The 23042-nt window shown below is 35.2% G+C and overlaps 1 protein-coding gene across 1 annotated transcript in view; it reads right to left on the minus strand.

The window, feature by feature from the left end:
* LOC150103456 (protein KTI12 homolog) overlaps positions 1 to 23042 on the minus strand; it is an 86689-nt gene that overhangs the window by 23726 nt on the left and 39921 nt on the right. Inside the window, exons 5-6 of the mRNA XM_090398238.1 lie at positions 18614 to 18693; positions 2903 to 3062 (exon numbers count right to left, since the gene is read on the minus strand). Of these exons, the coding sequence (XP_090254364.1) occupies positions 2903 to 3062; positions 18614 to 18693 (240 nt within the window). The remainder of the gene's footprint in view (positions 1 to 2902; positions 3063 to 18613; positions 18694 to 23042) is intronic.

Below are 23042 nucleotides of genomic sequence, written 5' to 3' on the forward strand. Positions count from 1 at the left end.
TTACATAATCCAGAAACCCTGCTCTAAAGACCAAACATGGAACTTTTTTCAAGATACTTCAGGCCTCTAATAAGCACAGCAATAGCATCATCACAGGTGATGGAATTATCTTCAACCTGAAGATAATCACAAATATCCATGCTCATGGTGGAATTCAAACCCACAGCCTGTAAGTTGCAAAGTGGATACACTAACCATGACCAACAAGTTGGCTATCCATGTCCAATCACGTAATAAGAGAAAGAGACATTTTTGATGGGATTCAAAAGCATAATAAATTGCTCTTCCTTTATCAGCAGTTCTGTAATATTGTTGTTAGATGTCAGACAGCTAAAGATTAATATTTTGTAATATTATAATGGCTGAGATTTTAACTCTATATAAGACTTATGCAACTTTCAATCTTAAGGCATTGGCTGTTTAAGCAGGAAGATTACTAATGGCTCTCTCAACAATGATCTTGAAGAAATTCTTGTAGAGAGGCTTATACGCTGGTTAACCATGATAACTAATAATTAAGGAATTGACAGCGTACACTAGAAATATAAATTAAACAAACTTTAATATATACTTTCCGATATTTTGGCAAACGTCACGTTGCCATCTTCTTGGGAACTTAATACAAAGACACATGCACACAAGTACTACATAACAGCAAATGAGAGCCGAAGCTAGGAAGCTAACGTTTTCCTAAAGTCCTGATGGTGCCCCCTGGGGGGCTATATTGGCAGTTCTTGGCCTTTGTGCTGAAGTTCTTCTGATAAATGTTTCCCAAATTTGGGGCAGTCTCATGCATCCAAATTTGTTGAGGTTTGGCATGTTCCTAAGGGCTGAGGCTGATTCCATGAATAGTCTTTCATATTTGAACTTGCTGCAGTGTATGTGGCTTTCTTCCATCTTATTCTGTGGCGAGTATCCAGAGCGTGGTCTGCAAGACCAGAGTGGCTGTACTGGTGAAATCGGATGTAATCCTTGTGTTCTGAGATTCTGATATTTGCTGTTCTGCCTATTTGGCTAAAGTGGGACAATTTACAGCTGTAATATGCAGTATGCAGCTGTAAATTGTCCTACTTTGGCCAAACAGGCAGGACAGCAAATATCAGAATCTCAGAACACAAGGATTACATCCGATTTCACCAGTACAGCCACTCTGGGCTTGCAGACCATGCTCTGGATACTCGCCACAGAATAAGATGGAAGAAAGCCACAGTAATACACCGCAGCAAGTTCAAATATGAAAGACTATTCATGGAATCAGCCTCAGCCCTTAGGAACAAGCCAAACCTCAAGAAATTTGGATGCATGAGACTGCCCCAAATTTGGGAAACATTTATCAGAAGAACTTCAGCCCAAAGGCCAAGAACTACCAATATAGCCCGCCAGGGGCACCATAAGGACTTTAGGAAAATGTTAGCTTCCTAGCTTCGGTTATCATTTGCTGTTATGTAGTATTTGTGTGCACTATTCGTTGTATTAAGTTCCCAAGAAGATGGCAACGTGACGTTTGGCGAAAAATCGGAAAGTATATATTAAAGTTTATTTAATTTATATTTCTAGTGTACACTGTCAATTCCTTAATTATTAGTTATCATGATCTTGAAGAAAGTTTATTTTTCACTTGGTCAGACTATAATAAATTTAGTTTAATCCTTTATCCAAGTGTGTGCAAACAAAGTTTGAGCCTGAAAGTATCTTCAGGACTGGAGTAAAGTGGTACAACACCAGGCGACTCCTTGCAAAGGTGGAGTAAGCTACCAACCCTCCTATCTCAGTATCTCCCATAATGCAAAACACATCTCCTTGCGGATATGTATAATGTTATGCATTAAGGGAAGGGCCACAAGGGAAACTAGTCTGGGTAGTGGCCTTTCCCTTAATGCATAACATTATACATATCCGCAAGGAGATGTGTTTTGCATTATGGGAGATACTGAGATAAAAGGGTTGGTAGCTTACTCCACCTTTGCAAGGAGTCGCCCGGTGTTGTACCACTTTACCCCAGTCCTGAAGATACTTTCAGGCTCAAACTTTGTTTGCACACACTTGGATAAAGGATTAAACTAAATTTATTAATGATCTTGAAACTGAAATTGGAATCTGTTTGGTAGCAATAGCATATTCCATACTCTTAGCAAGAATAGCTGTAAGTTGGTTTCTAATGATATTATCACTACAGCTGATAGAGAGAAGGAGACTTATTTTGAATGCTCCTGAAAAACCACTAAAAAAATATTTCTTTTATAATTGGACTACATATAGACTACTTTCTATTGATCCCACTACATCACAAATCAAGAAGCTAAACAAAATTTTTGATAGAATAACTTTCTTTGACAAGAAACTGTTACCCAACTGTACTTTTTGCCAAAAATTCCCCTATGTTTTATTGTATTGGTGCTGTCAGTGAAGAATATATTTAAATGTTTCATTCAAGAGAAATCGAGCATTTTTTAGGAATAAGCTTGGAGGAAATAAAAAGGAAGTCACAAGACAGGATGTTGTGATGTGCTGCTATATTTATCAATTTTCGGATTGATGCACCAAAGAAGAAGAGAAACTTGGAGGATTTGAAATTCTATGAGAATTAGGAGGGATACTGTTCAAACTGTGAGAATCCCATCTGTTCATGGATAAAAGTCCCTCCATCCTTTGGATCAGTTCATTAAATCTAAACAAAGAAAGTTCTCCAACTGATAATTATTCTTCAGAAAGGTTACAAATAAATTTTAAATTTAAAATTTATTTGTAACCTTTCTGAAGGTTACAAATCTTCTGAAGGTTACAAAATATATATATCTTTTATTGACTGTTCATGTCAGAATACAATAAGAAAGGTGAAATGTCGCTTTTTAAAGAGTACAGTAATAACATATTATTCAAATACAAATTAGGATTAACTTACAGACTGTGTTGACTGGTTAGGTGCTGCTGGCTCCCTTTCAAAAAGTGCACTGTATATGCCTTCATAGTAAGGAGGATTAAAGGAATTAACATTGAAGAGTGGAGAATCCCATCTGTTCATGGATAAAGGTTCCTCCATCCTTTGGATCAGTTCGTTAAATCTAAACAAATAAAGTTCTCCAATTGATAATTATTCTTCAGAAAAGTTAGAAATAAATTTTAAATCCTAATGAATATATCTTTTACTGACTGTTCATGTCAGAATATAAACAGTGCTTGGAAAGAAGTCAATGGACATCATAGTGAGGAGCAAACAGACCCCAGCAATCCTGCAGGGCATACTTTCCACAAGCATTACAATAACGATCAATGAAAATTTTGGATCATTCTTCCTGGTAGGCATGTATTGAAGTCCTGGACTGTTGTGGGATGGATGTCCCTTGACCACACCTGATGCTCCAGTTTATCCCACAGATGTTCAATAGGATTGAGATTAGTGCTCTGTGGAAGCCCGTCAAGTGTGGTGATGTTCATGCCCACAAACCACACAGTTACAGCAGCAGCAGCCTTATGACATGGCACATTGTCTTTCTGAAAGAGACAATGGCCAGTTTATAGAAACACCACAAAGTAGGAAGCATTGCACTGTCCAGAAAGTTCAGATACCTCTCAGCGGAGGTCTGAGGCCAAACCAGAAAAACAGGACCATACCGTCACACTTCCACCTCCAAATTTCACACTTGGGGTTATGCACTCTGGTAAGCAACATTCACTGGGCATCCACCATACCTGTCCATCTGCTCAGTAGAGGGTGCAGCATGATTCGTCGCTTTATAACACAGCTTTTCAAGCTTCCCACTGTACATGTTTTTTGGGTAATGTTTGGCTTGCATAAGCCAAACATTATCCAATTGCAACCCTACCATGGAAACCCATATTGTGAGCTTCAGTTCTGAATTTTTTTTCACAGATCCATGTTCCAGCTGATTCCCAGAACTCGGCATTCAATGTGTCAACTGACAAGCGGTTTTTACATATCATTCTTCATAGTACCCAATGATCACGTTCAGTGACTGTGGTGGGTCATCCACTGAGGGTAGCCTTGCAGTTGACTCCCTGCATCCTCATCTCAGTATGGTATCATCGATTGTTGACCTGGTATGGCCCAATTTGCAAACAGATAGGCCTATAACATTGTATCCTATCACAATGCCTCTTTCCAACTCTATCAGTTCCGTTCCCTTCTCACAGCCATTTCAGACACTGTTGTACTGACTTGGGAGAATCATATTCCTCCAATTTATACTGGTTACAAACAGGTAACTTGTTACAGAGCACGATGCACCTTACGCATGGGATGTCCACTGACTTCTTTCCAAGCAGTGTATCTAGTCTATGAAATTTCTTAGTTCAACATAAACAAGCAGTCAGTAAGAAGATACTCAAACAGCTTAATATAATTTCAGATTTAGAGCTGCCAAAATTTTATAAACACCTTAAATCTCAAAATATTGTATCACTATGATATACTTATTCTCTAATTTTGATAGGGATTTATTCCTGAAAATCATTTCATTATTGAAAAATTTCTAAATCAAAAAATGGTTTTTAATAATATCTTAAATTGGAAAATTCATAATGCATTCTGAAGAACCAGCATATTGCTACAAAGTAACTAAGTTAGTTTTACATTGTTTTTTAAATATCTCATTTAACATTTATAATTACTGCTTGTGATAATTAAATATTTTTCCATTAATTATCTTACCTAACTTTTCTATATCTTCTTCATTGTACCAAGCAAAGAAAAATACCACACTGCCCATAATCATACCATAATATTACACAAAGAATTGTGTAAACATAAGATTTTTTTTTGTCTTATCAAACCTGTTATTATAAACATGAAATGACACCTAAGGACCAATTAAGGTTTGAGTCTCAATAACTGATTAGAAAAATCTCCATGTATCATATAAGGGAAGCAGAGAACTAACTGGGGCTTCTGACCTAACATCTTGTCATCAGATACCCAACAAGATACCTAGCAATCAAGTATGGGATGCCAATTTGAGATGAACAAAACTACATTTAGTATTGGCTTAAATCATATACAAAATATGATGGTGCAGCAATCAAATGTCATGCTAGCTAAAGTGATGCCTAATTATATAACGTTCCTGCTGTTTTGAATGAGAATCATTGCAAATAGTGGTCAGCTAATTGAACAACATAAGTATCAATGGATAAAAGCAGAGCTAAGAAAGGAATTAGAGAAATGTCATGTCAACATAAATGCCAAAACATGTAAAATCTCTCTAAATAATAAGTATAACATGAGAATTAAACAAAAAACAGTTACTGTACAGTAAAGATCTGTAATAACATGGTTTTTTTTTTTATCCTACCAGCTGCTGTGCGATTGTAATATTCTTGTCTTAATTACACACACACACACACACTGTATAAGTCGTGTGTAAAAGCGTGATTTATTGCTATGATTGCTGCTCCTATGTAAACTATGGCTTCTATATTTTTATTCATTAAATTTAACTTTATCTTTTTCCTTTCATGTACTCAGTTAATCTCATTTCCTTTTCTCTACCTTTAGTATTCTTTCCTTATGCCAGAGATCTCTAGAAATTTATTTATTTATTACTAGCTGCGCCACTAAAGTTTTTCCAAATGGCATAAGAAAATATTTATACTTCCTTCCTCTATAATTATATACAGTCGTGGCTAACTCTTAACTCAAAATTCGTACCAAATTCCAATCTCCCCCACTCACAGAATCGTTTTTTTTTTTTTTTTTTGAGAACAGTGCATTTGCGAAAAAGATCAGACGGCACTCCTTTTAAATATAACAAAAATGTTTATTTATATAATAAATTTAGTTTAATCCTTTATCCAAGTTTGAGCAAACAAAGTTTGCACCTGAAAGTATCTTCAGGACTGGGGTAAGGTGGTACAACACCGGGCAACTCGCTGCAAAGGTGGAGCAAGTTTACATCACTCCTATCTCAGTATCTCCCATAATGCAAAACACATCTTCTTGCGGATATGTATAATGTTATGCATTAAGGGAAGGGCCACTACCAGACTAGTTTCAACCTTTATTGAGGTCTCTTCAGTGGGAGCCAGGCCCAGATGTGGAGATACCAGACAGAAGCAATAGCAAGGTCATCTCTACCTATAGGAGTTGCCGAAAGGTGTGCCACCTTTTGGATAAAGGATTAAACTAAATTTATTATAGTCCAACCAAGTGAAAAATAAACTTACAACATCTTTCTCTAAATCCAGAGTAATTTAATAAAAAAAGGTGGCACATCTTTTGGTAACTCCTATAAGTAGAGATCGAATTTTACAAAGGCCCACCCTTCACGAAAAAATTTTTAGACACGAATGTGGATGATAAATTTTTTTCTTTACATTAGCTGTGTACTGTGAGTTATTCTCTCTCTGGAGTGGACAATACTCAGTTTTATTGGCCTTTTGTGAGTTAAGAAAACACTCAGTCCGATGCATCAGCTCTTTCTGGTGCCATAGATGTTGGGAATTACATTTGTCAGCGTTGGTGCTCAACTTAATCCTTGAGCATTTATTGTTCACTTTATACCATGCTCTCTCTCTCTATTTCCTTCAAAATTATTGCTCTCATTTCTATCACCTCCTTTCGCCCTTTGAATTCTCCACAGTTTAGTTAAGGTACGTAACTGCACGCGATTTGGATGTGTAGGACGTCTGTCGCTGCTCCCTTTCTCTATAAAGTTTATTTCCATTGTGCATTTATCTTTACTTTCTGTAAGCTCCAAGTCTTCCTCTTGGCTTACTGCCACCTTCACACTTGATATGTGAAAAGTTTTTCCCACCTCATCTTGTGGGCTGTTTCTAATTACTGAGGGATCATTTTCTTCCCTTCTGCATACATTTACGCTCACCTCAGCTTGTTCATTACATCTGTATTTGTGATTGTGCATCCTTCTATCCTTACTAGCTCTGTCAGTTCGAAATGTCCGAGCATCTTCTTTAGCCTGCTTTATTCCCATTAAAGAAACTTCCTGGGTGCTGAAATTACATGAGAACCCATTACTTTTTAAGAGGTCAGTTCCCAGTATTATTCGAGCCCCACGTAGAGAGATCTCTGGGAGAATGAATAGCCCAGGTAAGACATTCAAACTGAAATCCGGCAACCACATGTGTACCTTTAATTTTCTTGGAGCATAAATAGTGGGATTTGCGATTCCACTTAGCTTAACAGGTCTCCTTAGTTTTGTGACACAGTTAGATATTCTGGACCTTAATCTTTTTAATAACGATCCAGTTATTACCGAAACTTTTGATCCAGTATCTAACAAAACATCACACTGTATTCCCCTAATTCTTCCTTGAATGACAGTCATGAGCTTAGTGAGTTGTTCCTGAAATTCTCTTATTTTCCTAAATCTGCTTGTGGGATCATGGCGAGTACCCAGCATATTTGATTCAAAATGCTTATTTGCAAAAAATTTCCTTTTATTTCGAAAACAATACCTGGCAATGTGCCCAAAATTGTTGCAGTTATAACATTGGGGTGCTGCCCCTCTGCTTGCCCCCTTGTTACTTATTCATTCACTACTCGAGGTCTTTGTGGATGGTTCTGCTCTGGTTTCTTGCAGTAGTTGTTTGATAACCGAGTCTATTTTATCTATCATAGGTTGGCATAACCTCTCTACCTCACACCTGATTACAGATTGTATCTCTTCCATCGTGTTACTACTTGTGGCTTCTGAATTTGCGCTATCCACATTCATGATTAAAAAATTTTTCTTACAGATTTTTCAAAAATATCTATATTATACACTTTTGTCGGTCTGATCTTTCTGCAAAACTGTTCCAAATCCACTCTTGTTTATTTCAATTATTATGGATTTTATCCTGTCGACGCTGCGACATTGTAATAATATAGGCATTTTTTATCCTGCCAGCTGCTGTGCGATTGTAATATTCTTGTCTTAATTTTATATATATATATATATATATATATATATATATATATTGTATAAATCATGTGTAAAAACATGATATGCTGCTCCTATGTAAACTATGGCTTCTATATTTTTATTTGTTAACTTTAACTTTTTCCTTTCATATACTCAGTTAATCTCATTCCCATTTCTCTACCTTTAGTATTCTTTCCTTATGCCGGAGATCTCTAGAAATTTATTTATTTATTTATTACTAGCTGCGCCACTAAAGTTCTCCAAATGGCATAAGAAAATATTTATACTTCCAGTAAAGTTCCTATTTTATAATTATATACAGTTGTGGCTAACTCTTAACTCAAAATTCGTACCAAATTCCAATCTCCCCTGCTCACAGGAGCGTTTTTTTTTTTTTTTGAGAACAGTGCAATTGCGAAAAAGATCAGACGGCACTCCTTTTAAATATAATAAGCATGTTTATTTATATAAAACAGTAATACAAGGTATGCACTAAAAGGATGCTACTTTCCTTTCCTCTCTAAGCTAAGCCCCTTAGAAAAAAAACATCATATAGGACAAATTCTTAGGCATGCAACAAATACCAATGATGTAAACTATTAAACAATTAAATTAGATAACTATTAACTATCAGCCATTTACAGTCTAGGAATTACCATGCTTTGATTAACTATAACCCCCAATTCCAACCTTCACATAAAATATAATACACTTTAAGCAAACTACTTCTCATAACATTATATTTCTTAATTCTATAACCTTGTCAGTTCTTCTGAACTAGTTCTTTAAATTAATGTTCATAAATTTTATACATAAATTTTCATTAATGCCTTTTACAATGATTTTAAAAACAGCTTCTCTCTATGCGAACAAGTTTTCAATCTACTGTGTATAGCAGTTCTATAAATTCAATCTTTCTAAACAGTCCTTCACATCATAAATAAATAAAAGGGTTTGCAACAAAATTCAACTCGCATGACTCCTCCATAGGTACAGTGCACTTAGTCGTATTTCCTTTATAGACTTATTCTTTAAAGAGCTAAACAGCAGAATAGGAAATGAATCCCAGACATATAGGCATGTCTTTGGGACAATTAGAAAAAATGGAACAGAACTAATAATTGGCAAGAGTCTGACAAATTTCTGCTCAGGGGTCATCACTATTTAACAAATTAATAACAGCTGTTTCAAATTCCAAAAGAATTAGGGAAAAGTAAAATATGATAAGTCTCATTGACTATGTTATTGTTGATAGTGATTTTCTTCCTGGTGCAGGACACCTGAGTGTACAGAGGATTTGAAATTGGAAGTGATCACCATTTGGACTTGAGCAGGAAAAAATAAATTTCATATTGAAAAGGACACGTAAGAAAGTTTTAATGTGAGTAAAAGTTGAGCAGCTCTCAGATGTGAACTGTAGACTAAAATACACAAATATTATTCAAGAAAAAATGAAAGAGTTTGAGAACAGGAACCAAACCTTGGAGATTCAAAGGCAAGCCCTGAAAAACACACTGATTAATTCAGCCAGACAGGCATGCAGTGAGGTTGTCTGGATGGATAGAAAAATCAGAACTCCATGGTGTACACAGGAAGTTAAACAGGAAGCAAAGGAAAAGAAAAAGCATATCAAAAGTTCCTGGCAAATAAGTTAACTTGTGCCCTTAGAGAATACAGAGACAAATGTAAAAAAAAAAAAAAAAGCTAAACCTTGTGTAAAACTAGCTAAACAAAAGTCATGGGAAGACTTTGGCAAGAACATGGAAAATAAATATCAAGAGGATGGTAAGATATTCTGGAGGTTGTTGAAGAAGCTGAGAAATGGAGGAAAGAGTGCTGTAAAAGGAATTAGAGATGATAAAGGTGACATGAAAACTGGAGAAAAATATATCCTTGATGTATGGAGTAATTACTTCGAAAAATTGCTAAAGGAAACAAGCAGTGATAGCAGTGGTAAAAAAACACTAAACAGGCATGCTATCAGGAATATATATCCATACTTGAAGTAGGAAAAGCTATCAAAAGCCTGAAATGTGGAAAGGCAGCAAGAGTAGATGATATTCAACCAGAAATGCTGAAGTATGGAGGTATAAAAGTCTTACAGTGGCTGCACTGCATAGTTCAGAAGGCCTGGAGAGAGGGACGAATTCTGGATGATTGGATTAGAGCTCTCATAGTACCCATATATAAAAAGGGAAATAAAACTGAATGTGAGAATTACAGATGTATTTCTCTACTGAGTGTTCATGGTAAGATTTATGCAAGTATACTTGAGAAACGGTTGAGAAGGATTGTGGAAGAGATACTTGAAGAACAAGTTGGATTCAGGCCAAATAGAGGCTGTCAGGATCACATTTTCACTTTAAGACAAATTGTTGAGAAATCATGCAAAAATATAACAAAGATCTGAATTTAAGTTTTGTAGATCTGGAAAAGGAATATGACAAAATGCCAAGAGAGAAGCTATCCAAAACGCTACAGCAGTGGTTCTTAACCTTTTCGAAGTCACAGAACACTTTTGATTTTAAGAAAAATTTGGGGAACACCAAAAGCATTATGGTCATAAAACTAACAATAAAAATATGCATGGACTTGCGTTTTATAAAAATGGAACTTATTTTAATGCGACACTTGAGCTTGTCGGCTTTTGTAGATTACAGCAATATCAGTCTAATATGTGATATGGTGGGGTGCTTAAGGGCCAAAGATATATAACTGAGAGGAGACCCCCACATAGCCTTTAAAGGAATGCAGAGAACTGACGAGGGCTTTTGACCTAATGTCCAATCCTCACCTTCTCGTGGTGCACCTGGTTGGGTATCTACCGGGATACTGAATGAATAAGGATGGGCTGGCAATTTGGGATTTAGCCAACCAAATTATATTCTTATTGGTTTAAACCAATATAGAAAATGGTACAACATGACAAAATTTCATGCCGGCTGTGGCGTCGCCCGGTTAAACAAGACCCCCGTTGTTTTCGTCAGGGAACCAGGGCGAACAGAGAGTCAGCTACTGGAACGAATCTGAAAGCACACCCCAACTCAACATCACGAGAGTTAAAGATCGTTATTATCAACATAAGAAGCCTGAATGGCAAAGAAATGGAGCAAGCTGAGGAATTAGATAAGTACCAGATCGATCTAATAGGGGTTACTGAAAGAAAAAAGACAAAAACTGGTGAGATCTTTCTGAACAATAAATACAAAATGTTATATTCAGGAAATGACAATCAAGGAAAAGAATGAGTAGCCATAGTATTCAACACAAAATAGGAGGCTAATCTTCTTGAATGGCAGGCAGTTTCAAGTAGAGTGATGTGGGCAAATATCAAAATGGGGAATTGGACAATGAGACTTAATTGTGCCTATGGTCCCATAGAAGGTTCTACTAAGGTAGAAATGTAGGAATTTTTTCATGCTTTAGAAAAAGCAACTGACACAATGAAAAAGGCAAAGTTGGTCCTTGTTGGGGATCTAAATAGCAGAGCAGGAAATGATTGTCAGAGATACAAAAATATTTTGTGAAAATTAGGAGAAAAGAGCAAGGCCAATAATAATGACAAATACCTGTTGGATTTCTGCTCAGGACATGGACTGGTTATTACTAACATCATGATCTAACATAAAAATGTGCACAAATTCACATGGAGAGAAGAGGCAAGGAATAAGAAAAGTCTCATCGACTATGTTATTGTTGATAGTGGTGTTTTCTCCCTGGTGCAGGACAGAATGTACTAAGTAGCTGAAATGTTTGATTTGTTCAACAGGTTCTCCATTCACAATACAGTTGACATTTTCAACGATTCTGCCTATTTTCATCGTCTTTGTCTTTTTATTGCTGACCTTCATACCATATCTATTACAACAGTTATTCAATTTAGTCAGGGAATCTTGCAGACTTGTAGTGGATTTATTTAGAAGTATAACATTGTCCACATAAAGCAAAGAGCTGACATTAACATCTCCAATTTTGATATCATGTTTAATACCACTTTTCTTCATAATAGGATCCATATAGATAATGAATAACAGAGGGGATAATGTACATCCTTGTCTGACACCAGATTTAACATTAAACCATCTTTCTGTACATCCTTCTCCAACTGCTGACATTCTACTCAAAGTATTGATTGATATAACGTCCCACCGACACCATACAACTCCAGCTTTTGAATAGCTTTCTCTCTTGGCACCTTGTCATATGCTTTTTCCAGAAACTACAAAGCTTAAATACAGATCTTTGTTATATTCCCAAGACTTCTCAACTGTTTGTCGCAAAGTGAAAATCTGATCCTGACAGCCTCTATTTGGCCTGAATCCAGCTTGCTCTTCACCAAGCTTCTCTTCCACAATTCTTCTCAACCGTTTCTCAAGTATACCGACATAAATCTTACCATGAACATTCAGTAGAGAAATACCTCTGTAATTTTCACATTCAGTTTTATTTCCCTTTTTATATATGGGTACTATGAGAGCTCTACTCCATTCATCTGGAATTCGTCCCTCTGAACTATGCAGTGCATCCACTGTAAGACTTTTATACCTCCATACTTGGGCATTTCTGGTTGAATATCATCTACTCCTGCTGCCTTTCCACATTTCAAGCCTTTGATGGCTTTTTCTACTTCAAGTATGGATATGCATTCCTGACTGCATGCCTGGTCAGTGTTTTTTTTTTACCACTGTGCTGTCATCACTTCTTGTTTCATTAAGCAGTTTTTCAAAGTAATTACTCTATACTTCAAGGATATCTTTTTCTCCCGTTTTCATGTCACCTTTATCATCTCTAACTCCTTTTACAACACTCTTTCCTCCATTCCTAAGCTTCTTCAACAACCTCCAGAATATTTTGCCACCTTCTCGATATTTATTTTCTATATTCTTGCCAAAGTCTTCCTATGACTTTTGTTTAGCTAGTTTTACACAATGTTTAGCTTTTTTTTTTTTAACATTTGTCTCTGTGCCACCTTCTTGATGTTCATTTTCTATGTTCTTACCAAAGTCTTCCCATTACTTTTGTTTAACTAGTTTTACACAATGTTTAGCTTTTTTTTTTACATTTGTCTCTGTATTCTCTAAGAGCACAAGCTAACTTATTTGCCAGAAACTTTTGATATGCTTTCTTCTTTTCCTTCACTGCCTCTTTAACTTCCTCTGTCCACTATGGAGTTCTGATTTTTCTATCCTTGCAGACAACCTCACCGCATGCCTCTGTGGTTGAATCAATCAATGCTTTCTTCAGAGTTTGCCACTGAATCTCCAAGGTTTGATTCTTGTTCTCAAACTCCTTCATTTTTTTCTTGAATAATGTTTGCATATTTTAGTCTACAGTTTACATCTGAGAGCTGCTCAACTTTTATTCACTTGAATGCTTTCTTACATGTTCTTTTCAATATGAAATTCAATTTTTTTCTGCTCAAGATTAGGTAGTGATCACTTCCAATTTCAAATCCTCTGTACACTCTGGTGTCCTACACCAGGGAGAAAATCACTATCAACAATAACATAGTCAATGAGACTTTTCTTATTCCTAGCCTCTTCTCTCCATGTGAATTTGTGCAGATTTTTATGTTGGAACATGGTGTTAGTAATAACTAGTCCATGTCTTGAGCAGAAATCCAACAAGTATTTGCCATTGAAATTTTCAGTCTTTTCAAAATATTTTACTTGTATGTCCAACAATCTCTTGGAATAATCTTTAGTTTTTGAAGCAAGATTGATGTGCTTCGTAGAAGGAATTCGTCCCTCTGACTTAGCAGGAACCATTGCACTATTGGATAGTCCCCCCCCCCCCCGCAGACAAGACACTGGGGAATAGGATATATTTCCTCACCAGTCCACGTAAAACCGCAACTTAAATATTTGTCTGAATATTGTCTATTAATTTTTCTTATTTTACTACGTGTAATGTGGTCTTCTGTATGAGACATATTCTGCTACTTCCAGTTGTACTTTATCCATTGTGTACTGATAAGTAGTGCTCAATGTTAGACTACCCACAAACCAAAAACACATCACTGAATGACTGTAAAAGAGATGCTCCTCCCCACCCTCCTGCAAACGACTTATAAACGATATTCTATTGGTTTAGAAATCAACGTGCATAGCAGTCTTCAGGATCAGAGTAGTCAATTAAACTCAGAACTGTGTCACGTGACATCTTTCACTGGCAGAACACTTGGTTGTAGAAAACAAGAGAACTCCGGTTAAGAACCACTGCGCTACAGTTATAAGGTGTCAATGGAGCATTATATCAAGCAATATTTAGTCTTTATATGAGTCGAAAGGCAGCATTCAGAATTGAAAGAAGTACAGGAAGATGGTTTAATGTTAAATCTGGTGTCATACAAGGATATGCATCATCCCCTCTGTTCTTCATTATCTATATGGATCACATTATGTCACATAGTGGTCATTAAACCTGATATCAAAATTGAAGATGTTAATCTCAGCTCTTTACTTTATGTAGACGATGTTATACTTCTAAATAAATCCAGTATAAATCTGCTAGATTCCCTGACTAAACTGAATACCTGTTGTAATAGATATGGTATGAAGCTCAGCAATAACATGACAAAGACAATGAAAATAGGCAGAAGCATTGAAAATATCAACTGCATTGTGAATGGAGAGCCAAAGAACAAGTAAAACATTTCAGCTACTTTGGCACGATTTTTGGTGAAGATGGTGAATTAAATATGGAAATAGACAACAGAATCAACAAATATACAATCCTTCACATGGAATAAGAGAGAAATTAGTCAAAACACTAAATTAACTGTATACAAGACAGTGTTCAAACCAGTTTTAACTTATGAATATGAGAGCTGGGTCAGAAGTAAAACACTTGACCAAAGACTAGAGACTGCAGATATGAGAGTCCTGAGAAAGATTAGGGGCATAAACAGATGGCATCAATGGCAATATCATATTAAAAATGAGGATATTAGGAAAGAAAAAGAACTTCACATTGTCAGCATCCAAGAATACGTTAGCAGAGCTAACGCATTCCTGGATGCTGACAATGTAACATCTCAGGTGGTATGGTCACTTAAACAGAATGAGAGAGGAAAGATTAATAAAAACAGATGTTCTCTGCCAGGTTGGCAAGAAAAAGATCCAGAGGAAAACCAAGATATAGGTCGATTGATACAGTAAAAAGTGCATTAGAAGATAGAAATATAAGATCTGATAATGTTGGAGTCTTGACAGGTAACAGACTGATTTGGAGGAAAATTGTAGATGAGAAGTTAGTAATGATGTAAGTTTTTCATGTAGTACTATCATATCCTGTACACCCCTTAAGGGTATATGTCAGGAATTTCATGCTGTAGTGCTCAACATTTCCAGCTTTAAATTTTCTAAAACAAATTCCTTTATCACTGATCTCATTGTCATCTCCAGTGGCATGAAATAAAAAAAAAAAAAAATCCATCAGCTTCAGTACTACCCTTGCTTCTGTCAAGAAAAAGCATGAAGGAAAGGATTCTGTCAAGAAAGATCTCATATCACCTCTCCTTACCTTTGAAAGCTGGGAATATAGTGCTCAACATTCCCAGCTTTAAATTTTCCAAAACAAATGCCTTTATCACTGATCTCATTGTCATCTCCAGTGGCATGAGATAAAAAAAAAATCCATCAGCTTCAGTGCTACCCTTGCTTCTGTCAAGAAAAAGCATGAAGGAAAGGATTCTGTCAAGAAAGATCTCATATCACCTCTCCTTACCTTTGATAACACCCTGATCATTCCTTTTTTTGGACTTGCTCACATCCCTTCCAAGTACAAGGACATTACATCTGCAGCCTCCAAAAAACTTGGCATTCCTCCTCTTTCAAGACAATTTCTCACTTGAACAATTTCCAAATCCATCCTAAAAATGCTTGATGCCATTCAGAAAGGATCAATTCAGTTAACAGAAGGAACATGACATTATTTGCATTCAAGAATGTGCAAGTTGGGCTAATCTAAGGTGGTATGGTCACTTAAATTGAATGAGAGAGGAAAGGTTAGCAAAGCAGATATCTGATGCCAGGATGGCAGGTAAAAGACTCAAAGAGAGACCAAAGTCTAGTGGATTAATTCAGTCAGAAGTGCCTTAGAAAAACGAAATGTTAGATAAGACAATACTGGAGTGCTGACAAATAATAAATTTGTAGGTAAACTGCTGATAGGAGATTAATGATAATGTAAACTTAATCATGTAGTGCTGTTGTTGGATTCTGAATATATGGAGATTTGAGTAATTAATATTTGCTTCAGAATCCAACATGATCTTCCATCACATAAGCTAAACTTGTAATTATTATTTAATGTAAATCACTTGTTTATAAATTAATACTCATGTAACTACCTTTAAGTTCTATTAATAATTAATTAATTAATCAAGGATATATATTAATAGTGAAAAGACTCTGTATTAAAATATTATTAAAATTCAGGACTGACTTTTCAGGGACACACGGAAACTTGAAGTTTAGCATGGAGTAACTAAGAGAATAAGTAGAGGCAGCAAGGTTGAATTTAAACGATAGCTGTGTTAAGAGATATAGTGCCTAAAAGATTAATTAAATGGCGTAAGTATAGGCAATTGTGCATAAAACTTCAAGTTAAAGAATTACTGTGTGTTATCTTAGATTGGTCAAGTGATGTCAAAGATAGTACAAGCCTTTTGATCTGAGCAAGAATGTTTAACTATGTGAATTGCGACCATTAATTTATTCAGTTATTACTAAGAAGATTTGTTTTAATGAGTGCTGTTAATTGTTTTAAGTGAATACAGTTATAAAAGGTGTCCGTATATAAGTAGATGAACAAGGAAAATTACCGGTAAGAATTAACCAACTGTTGTTACTCCCATGTGGAGATATGTGTGTGTTTCTTCCTAAAATATCCCTACATAAATTAACTTTTGCAGAGATTAGCTGGAGTATGGATTTAAGAGTGTATACTTGTGAAGAAGTGTTACTGCCCTTTTATTGTATTTGTAACTTAAGTAACTATGAGATATTAATGTAATCGATCACTAAGGAACTTTATGACATTGAACCTTATTAAATGGTTAACTGAATTTTATGAAAGCTGTATTTCAGACAACAGATTAACCATTGCCTGATATTATGTGACTATATTGCCAGATGAGCTGAAATGTTTGTAATACCTTATTCAGTGATTTAAACTAAAGTGTATAATTTGTAAGCCTATATTAAATGTTTGTTTTGTTGATCTAAAGTTGTATTTTGCCTGAATCTCTTTTACTGCACCGTTCATAAAATATTCGAACCAAAGCAGGTGAATTATATAAGTTAAATAAACTCAGCCTGTATACATAATAATAACATATCAAGGGGAAATAGTTGAGAGTTGGTTTTACTTCAATTCTTGGACTAATTTAGATATAGAGTGGCGCAGTCAATAAATACAAATTTTCTCTATATTTGGATTAGAAATCAACTAGCAACTTATTTTTTGTTTAAGAACATAGTAGTGACAAACATGTCGGATCCAAAGTATGGGTTAAGATGGGATCCAACACTGTCATGGTAGCCTTAACACTCCTTGAGGGTACATATCAGGAAATATATCATTATGATATCCCTCCCCCCCCAGATACTTTTTTATAGATTGTGTTTCTGCCTTGTACTTTTTATACAGATATTTTCACGAATGCTCTTCTGCTGTCTTTGATTCCTCCACTTTCCTCTTAAGTCTGCAAAGACTTGCAGTTTTTGCTCAACATTAACAGTTCAGGTTAAATCAACTTCTGATTTCCCTAGTTTGTGTAAGTCTGTTCTCTGAAAGGCTTCCTCACACTGTTCAACCTAAGGACTACAATCTGTAGATGCTCAAGAAACACATAAGTTTCTTCTTAGCCACCTGCCAACAAATACCACTAAATGTGCAATGGATTTTATAATCTCTTATACATGAAATTAATATAAAAGTTAAATTACAAATACAGTGAAGAAATGTCAGATTGATGACAAAGTAATTAATTCAACAGTTGCGTCTGTCTGCAGTAACAATTGTGATTACAATTACATACTTATGCTCATTATGTTATAGGAAACTAATGATCTTGAAACCAAATATTTCAACATAATATCAAGTTCAAAATTATTTTGAGCACTAGTATTTCCAACAACATTCAGTTACTGCAGAGTCGAAGGTTCTCCTCCTCCTTCACCACTCAACTGTATATAACGTCATAAGCGTATCCAGCAGCTAAAGTTCAGGCAAGTCGATATGGAGCAGTTTTATTAACTCTAATCTGTATTTTCAGTAAGAATTACAGACCATTATGAAACATCTAGTTAACAGATAACTGTGTTCTTTTAAGCTCTTTTAGTGGTAGTGAATTCAAATAGTAAAGAAACATTAAGAAATGATTAAGATGCATTAGTATAATGTCAGTACAGCATGAAAAGGCTACAAATTTAGATAAACAACATTAGCTCAAACATGAGATCAAAATAAAAATATCAGAGGAGAAAAAGAAGCAAACAGCAAATAAATAAAAAAATGGTAGGGGGAAACTGAAAACAATACAAATAAATCCTGTAGTTAATGCAGCAATTCTTGAAAACAGCAAGGAATATTAAAAAAAAAAACAAGTTTGCATCAGCACTGTTGCTAACGCTTGAGCCTAGTATTGCAAGAATTAAATATTTGTAGAAAATTTATTTTCAACGTCTTTAGTAGGTTTAATATTTTCTCATAAAATTATTACTTACATTTCTTTGTTATACTGCTGTGCTTCATCACGTTCCACATTCCACTGCCAGCACTCATCTGGCAATGCATTACAGTATATCTAGTATTGAAAAATATACAATGTTTGAGTAAATAATTTCAAGTTTAATGGACATTTCACATAGGGAATTTAATTTTCATAAGCCATATTCTATGGGAAAGGGAAGAGAGAGAGATTCAAATATTGGTTGGCTATTAAAATAGCAACCACTGACAATCAACTTTTCATTCAAATTATGAAACAGCAATCTTTTTTTTTTTTTAAATTAGGTACAATTACCTTAAAAAGTGCTAATTAAAGCACTTGAGAAATATAATATGAGGGTGGTCTGAAAAGTTCTTGGCCTAACAATGAAAAAACGAATTTAGAATTTCAAAACTATTTTTATTTTTCAACAATCTCCCTTAACCCCTTAACATACAAAGACGTCTGTGACACTTCTTTTGTTTATTGCACCAAAATTGATTTTGAATTTTGGTTTCACATATAAATACAACCGAATATAGACACTAGACAATCATGTGCCTATTTCCTTTCAGCCGAGAAAAGTTGCCAACGGTGTGTATCGGCTATTTTGTTTGCATTTGCACAGATTCATCATTATTTTTCAAATAATGAAATGATCCAGCAAATCACCCTTGCCCAAAAATTGGCAGAAAAACGACCGCTTTCTGATTTTTAATTGGTACGTTAAGGGGTTAAGACACATTTATTCCAGTAATTCAGTGACATTATCTCATCCCCATAGTGGTTCTAGTAAGATCTTCAAAATACCCCCTCTATAGCTGCAATCACCTTTTGATTCAAAGAAAAACATCAGCAAGGAAGAATTTTAGTTTTGGGAGGAGATAGAAGTCAGAGAGAGCCAAATTTGGGGAATAGGGTGGATGTTCCAACAATTCATAGTGCAGATCCCTTAATTTTCCTATTGCCAAAACACTTTTGTGGGCAGGTGCATTGTCCTGATGAAAGATGTTTTTTTTCTTCTGCAAAACAGTTCTTTTCTCACGAATTTTTTTTGTTTAGTATGGTTAAAAGATTGGAATAATATTCCCCAGTTATTGTGTTACTCTTTTCAACATAATTAATAAACAAAAATGCCTTTAAGCATCCCAAAACATCGATGCCATGACTTTTCCTCTTGATGGAACCGACTTTCTCTTCTTTGCGACTGAACAACCAGCTTCTGTCCAATGCTTTGACTGCTGTTTGGATTCTGGTGTGTAATGGTGAATCCAAGTCTCATCCATAGTATAAATCGATGCACAAAATCAGTTGCATTCTTGTTAAAACACTCCAAGCACTGTTCAGAGATTTCCATGCAAGTGCGTTTTTGATCTGCTGTGAGCAAGCACGGCATCCATCTTGTGCACAGCTTTTTCATATGCAATTCTTCATGCAAAATATATCCTACATGTTCTTTTGAAATGCCTTTAGTCTCAGCAATTTCACGCACTTTGACTCGGCGGTCATCCAATACCATATCGTACGCTTGATCAATGATTTCTGGTGTTGTTACACTTTTTGGACGTCCTTCACGTAGATCATCTTCAAGGCTGGTACGGCCATGTTTAAACTTGGCAGCCCATTTTTTAATTGTTGAAAATGATGGAGAAGAGTGCCCATACTTCGAATGAATTTCTTCTGGCAATAAACCTTCTTTTACAAAGAATTTTATAACCGTACGATACTCAATTTTATCCATTTCAAGGAATACAGACAACAGTTTTGCTTCAGACAGTGTATGAAACAAACTACTTGATAGAATGACTTGCAATTTCACATGTATGCTTATGACAGATGTACCAAGTTAGAAAAAAAAATCTTGCCAATAGTGTTGCCATCTGTGGTCATCAGTGTCCCTCCCCGTGTCTTACCTGAACCCACCCTACATTCAGAAAAGCGATTCACACAACCCACAAGGAACGGTAATAACATTTTAAAAACAAATATTAATTTATAATTTAACTATTTTAAATAAAAAAAAAACAAAAAAAAAAACAATTAACTTTAATATTAACTTTACATTAAAATCTAATAAAATATTGTATTATAAGGCTATTCAATAGCAGCTATTGACTTGAATGTTTTGAAAATCCTTAATGTGATGGATGGGCTTCATGGAGACATAGTTTTTCTATGTCTGGTTTAATATAACTTAGCAGTAGTCTTAAATCTCCACGTTGAGTTATCTGGAGTCTTATTCAAATTAAGTGGATATTGAATCCAACATTATTTCAAAGCCGAATAGAGAAACTACAAGAGTTTCAGTGAAACTACAAAAGTTTCATACTGAATATAGAAACTATAAAAGTTTTGGTGGATCCAAGCGTAAGCAAACCTTTCATGACAAGAGCAACTCTTAGTAAAAGTGGAGTAATACTGATCACTATCCTCAGTATTTCCCATAATGTAAAAGGCATCTCCTAGTGGACATGAATAACATCATACATGTCCACTAGGAGATGTGTTTTATATTATGGGAAATACTAAGGATAGTGATCAGAGCTTACTCCAACTTTACTACGAGTTGCTCCTGTCATGAAAGGTTTGCTTACCCTCGGATCTGCCGAAACTTTTATAGTTTCTATATTCGGCAAAAAACTCTTGTAGTTTCTCTATTCGGCTTTGAAATCTCTTTGCAGAAAGAGCAGAGATCTCTTTCTACAACCAAAACTCTTCATAAGATTTCTTATATTTTGGCATCAGCTCAAAGTCATTTTGCAGCTCGATTAGTTCTTCCTCCATGGCTCCCACTACCTCAGTATCAGAAAATGAATTTATTATCTAATCTGGAACGTCCAACGAAAGTAAATCCTTGATCTACTTGTCTTGTCAGGATGTACCCTCTTCAAATGTTCAATTATTTTGGAAGGCTTCATGGCCTCATTTGAGAAGGCCCTTTCACATATTGGCACAATGGCAGCTGCTGGTATGCATCCATATTTTAGGTATTCAAAGCTATACTGCCTACATTTCTTCGACGTATCTGCATCTGCCATTTCTATTCTGGAACATGCAGAAATAAGCGTACATACATATTTGAAAGCAGTTTTTTATAAATAATAATCCTTATCTTTATATCCTCACAATATAACAGAACCGAAAATTTGCCAAGCTGTGACACAACACTTACATAGCTAAACCCTTCACATTTTTGTTCAGTAAATAAGAATATGGGAAAATACATTATAACACACTCAATACTGTTAAGGTAAAAAAGGACCACTTCAGAATTACCAACAAAAAACTCGAAAAATGTCTTGGAAAACAACATGGAAAACAACAAAAAATGTCTTAAAAACAACATGGAAAACAACAAAAAATGTCTTAAAAACAACAATAACAATAATCAAACAGCCACAATTAATTATTGCACATTTCGGCATTTTGCAGCACATCTTCAGTGCCCCCCTGCTGCCTGCTTGCCTCTTAGCACCCCCTTAAGTAATCAAACCACCCACCAGGGGGCAGTACCGCCCACTTTGGGAACCATTGTTCTAGAGTATCCTATGTTCTGTACCAACTGCATGCAGTGAAAGACATCTCATGAGACCCACTTAACAAAGCTTACATCACTTGTTCATCTGCTTCATTATTATATTAAGAATTCCACTGATAAAATTTGTTATCCAGATAAATAGGTTTAACTCTGGAAAACTCCAATGTATAGATTTATAGAGTCCTATCTTTCATAATACCTCCGTTAAATGTAAAGCACCCATTCAATATGTTTCTGGAATTTCTGAATAGTAGCATTCTGAAGTATCAATTCTTACATTTTTTTTTCTCCATCTCAACAAATTGTCCAATTTCCTACCTATCATGAGGATAAAGTTTCTCTTCATCCTCTACTTGGTTGTTACCAAATTTGATGTATCATCTTTCACATTTTTGACAAACAGTCCATTAAGTAGAGAAAAGACTTAATGAACACCAGTACTATATTTCCTACTGAAAGTTGCATAAGTTCAGTCCTGTACTGCATCGAGTTGACACAGAACATAGGATCCTCTGGAAAGACAAATTTTTATAGAAGTCATTTCAAATATGAATACTGTTTAAAGAAACCTCTGAGACTGAGCTGTATCATCTCAGTTTAAATCAGAATGGTAGCCTATTTTTACCTAAAGTTTGGAGAAATTCTGATCCTCAGTAATTAATTTTATTAAAATATATTTTAAATATTGTTATTTAAGTATTCAGTATCTACAGAAATACTGTTATATTGTAGTCAGTAGCATTTTCTGATAGACTGCATTTGACATTCAACAATTAACCATTTGTTGAAACATCTCTGTTTTGAATTTGCATAATTTGTAATCACTTATGATAGATGGTTATTTTCTATCCAAGATATCTGATTCGTATTACTAATAAACACTGCTTAATTCTTCTAAGTCTACACG

Source organism: Typopeltis vanoorti, chromosome 9 (assembly GCF_054136105.1).
Source record: "Typopeltis vanoorti isolate ZY-2024b chromosome 9, IOZ_Tvanoo_1.0, whole genome shotgun sequence".
Classification (NCBI taxonomy): domain Eukaryota; kingdom Metazoa; phylum Arthropoda; class Arachnida; order Uropygi; family Thelyphonidae; genus Typopeltis; species Typopeltis vanoorti.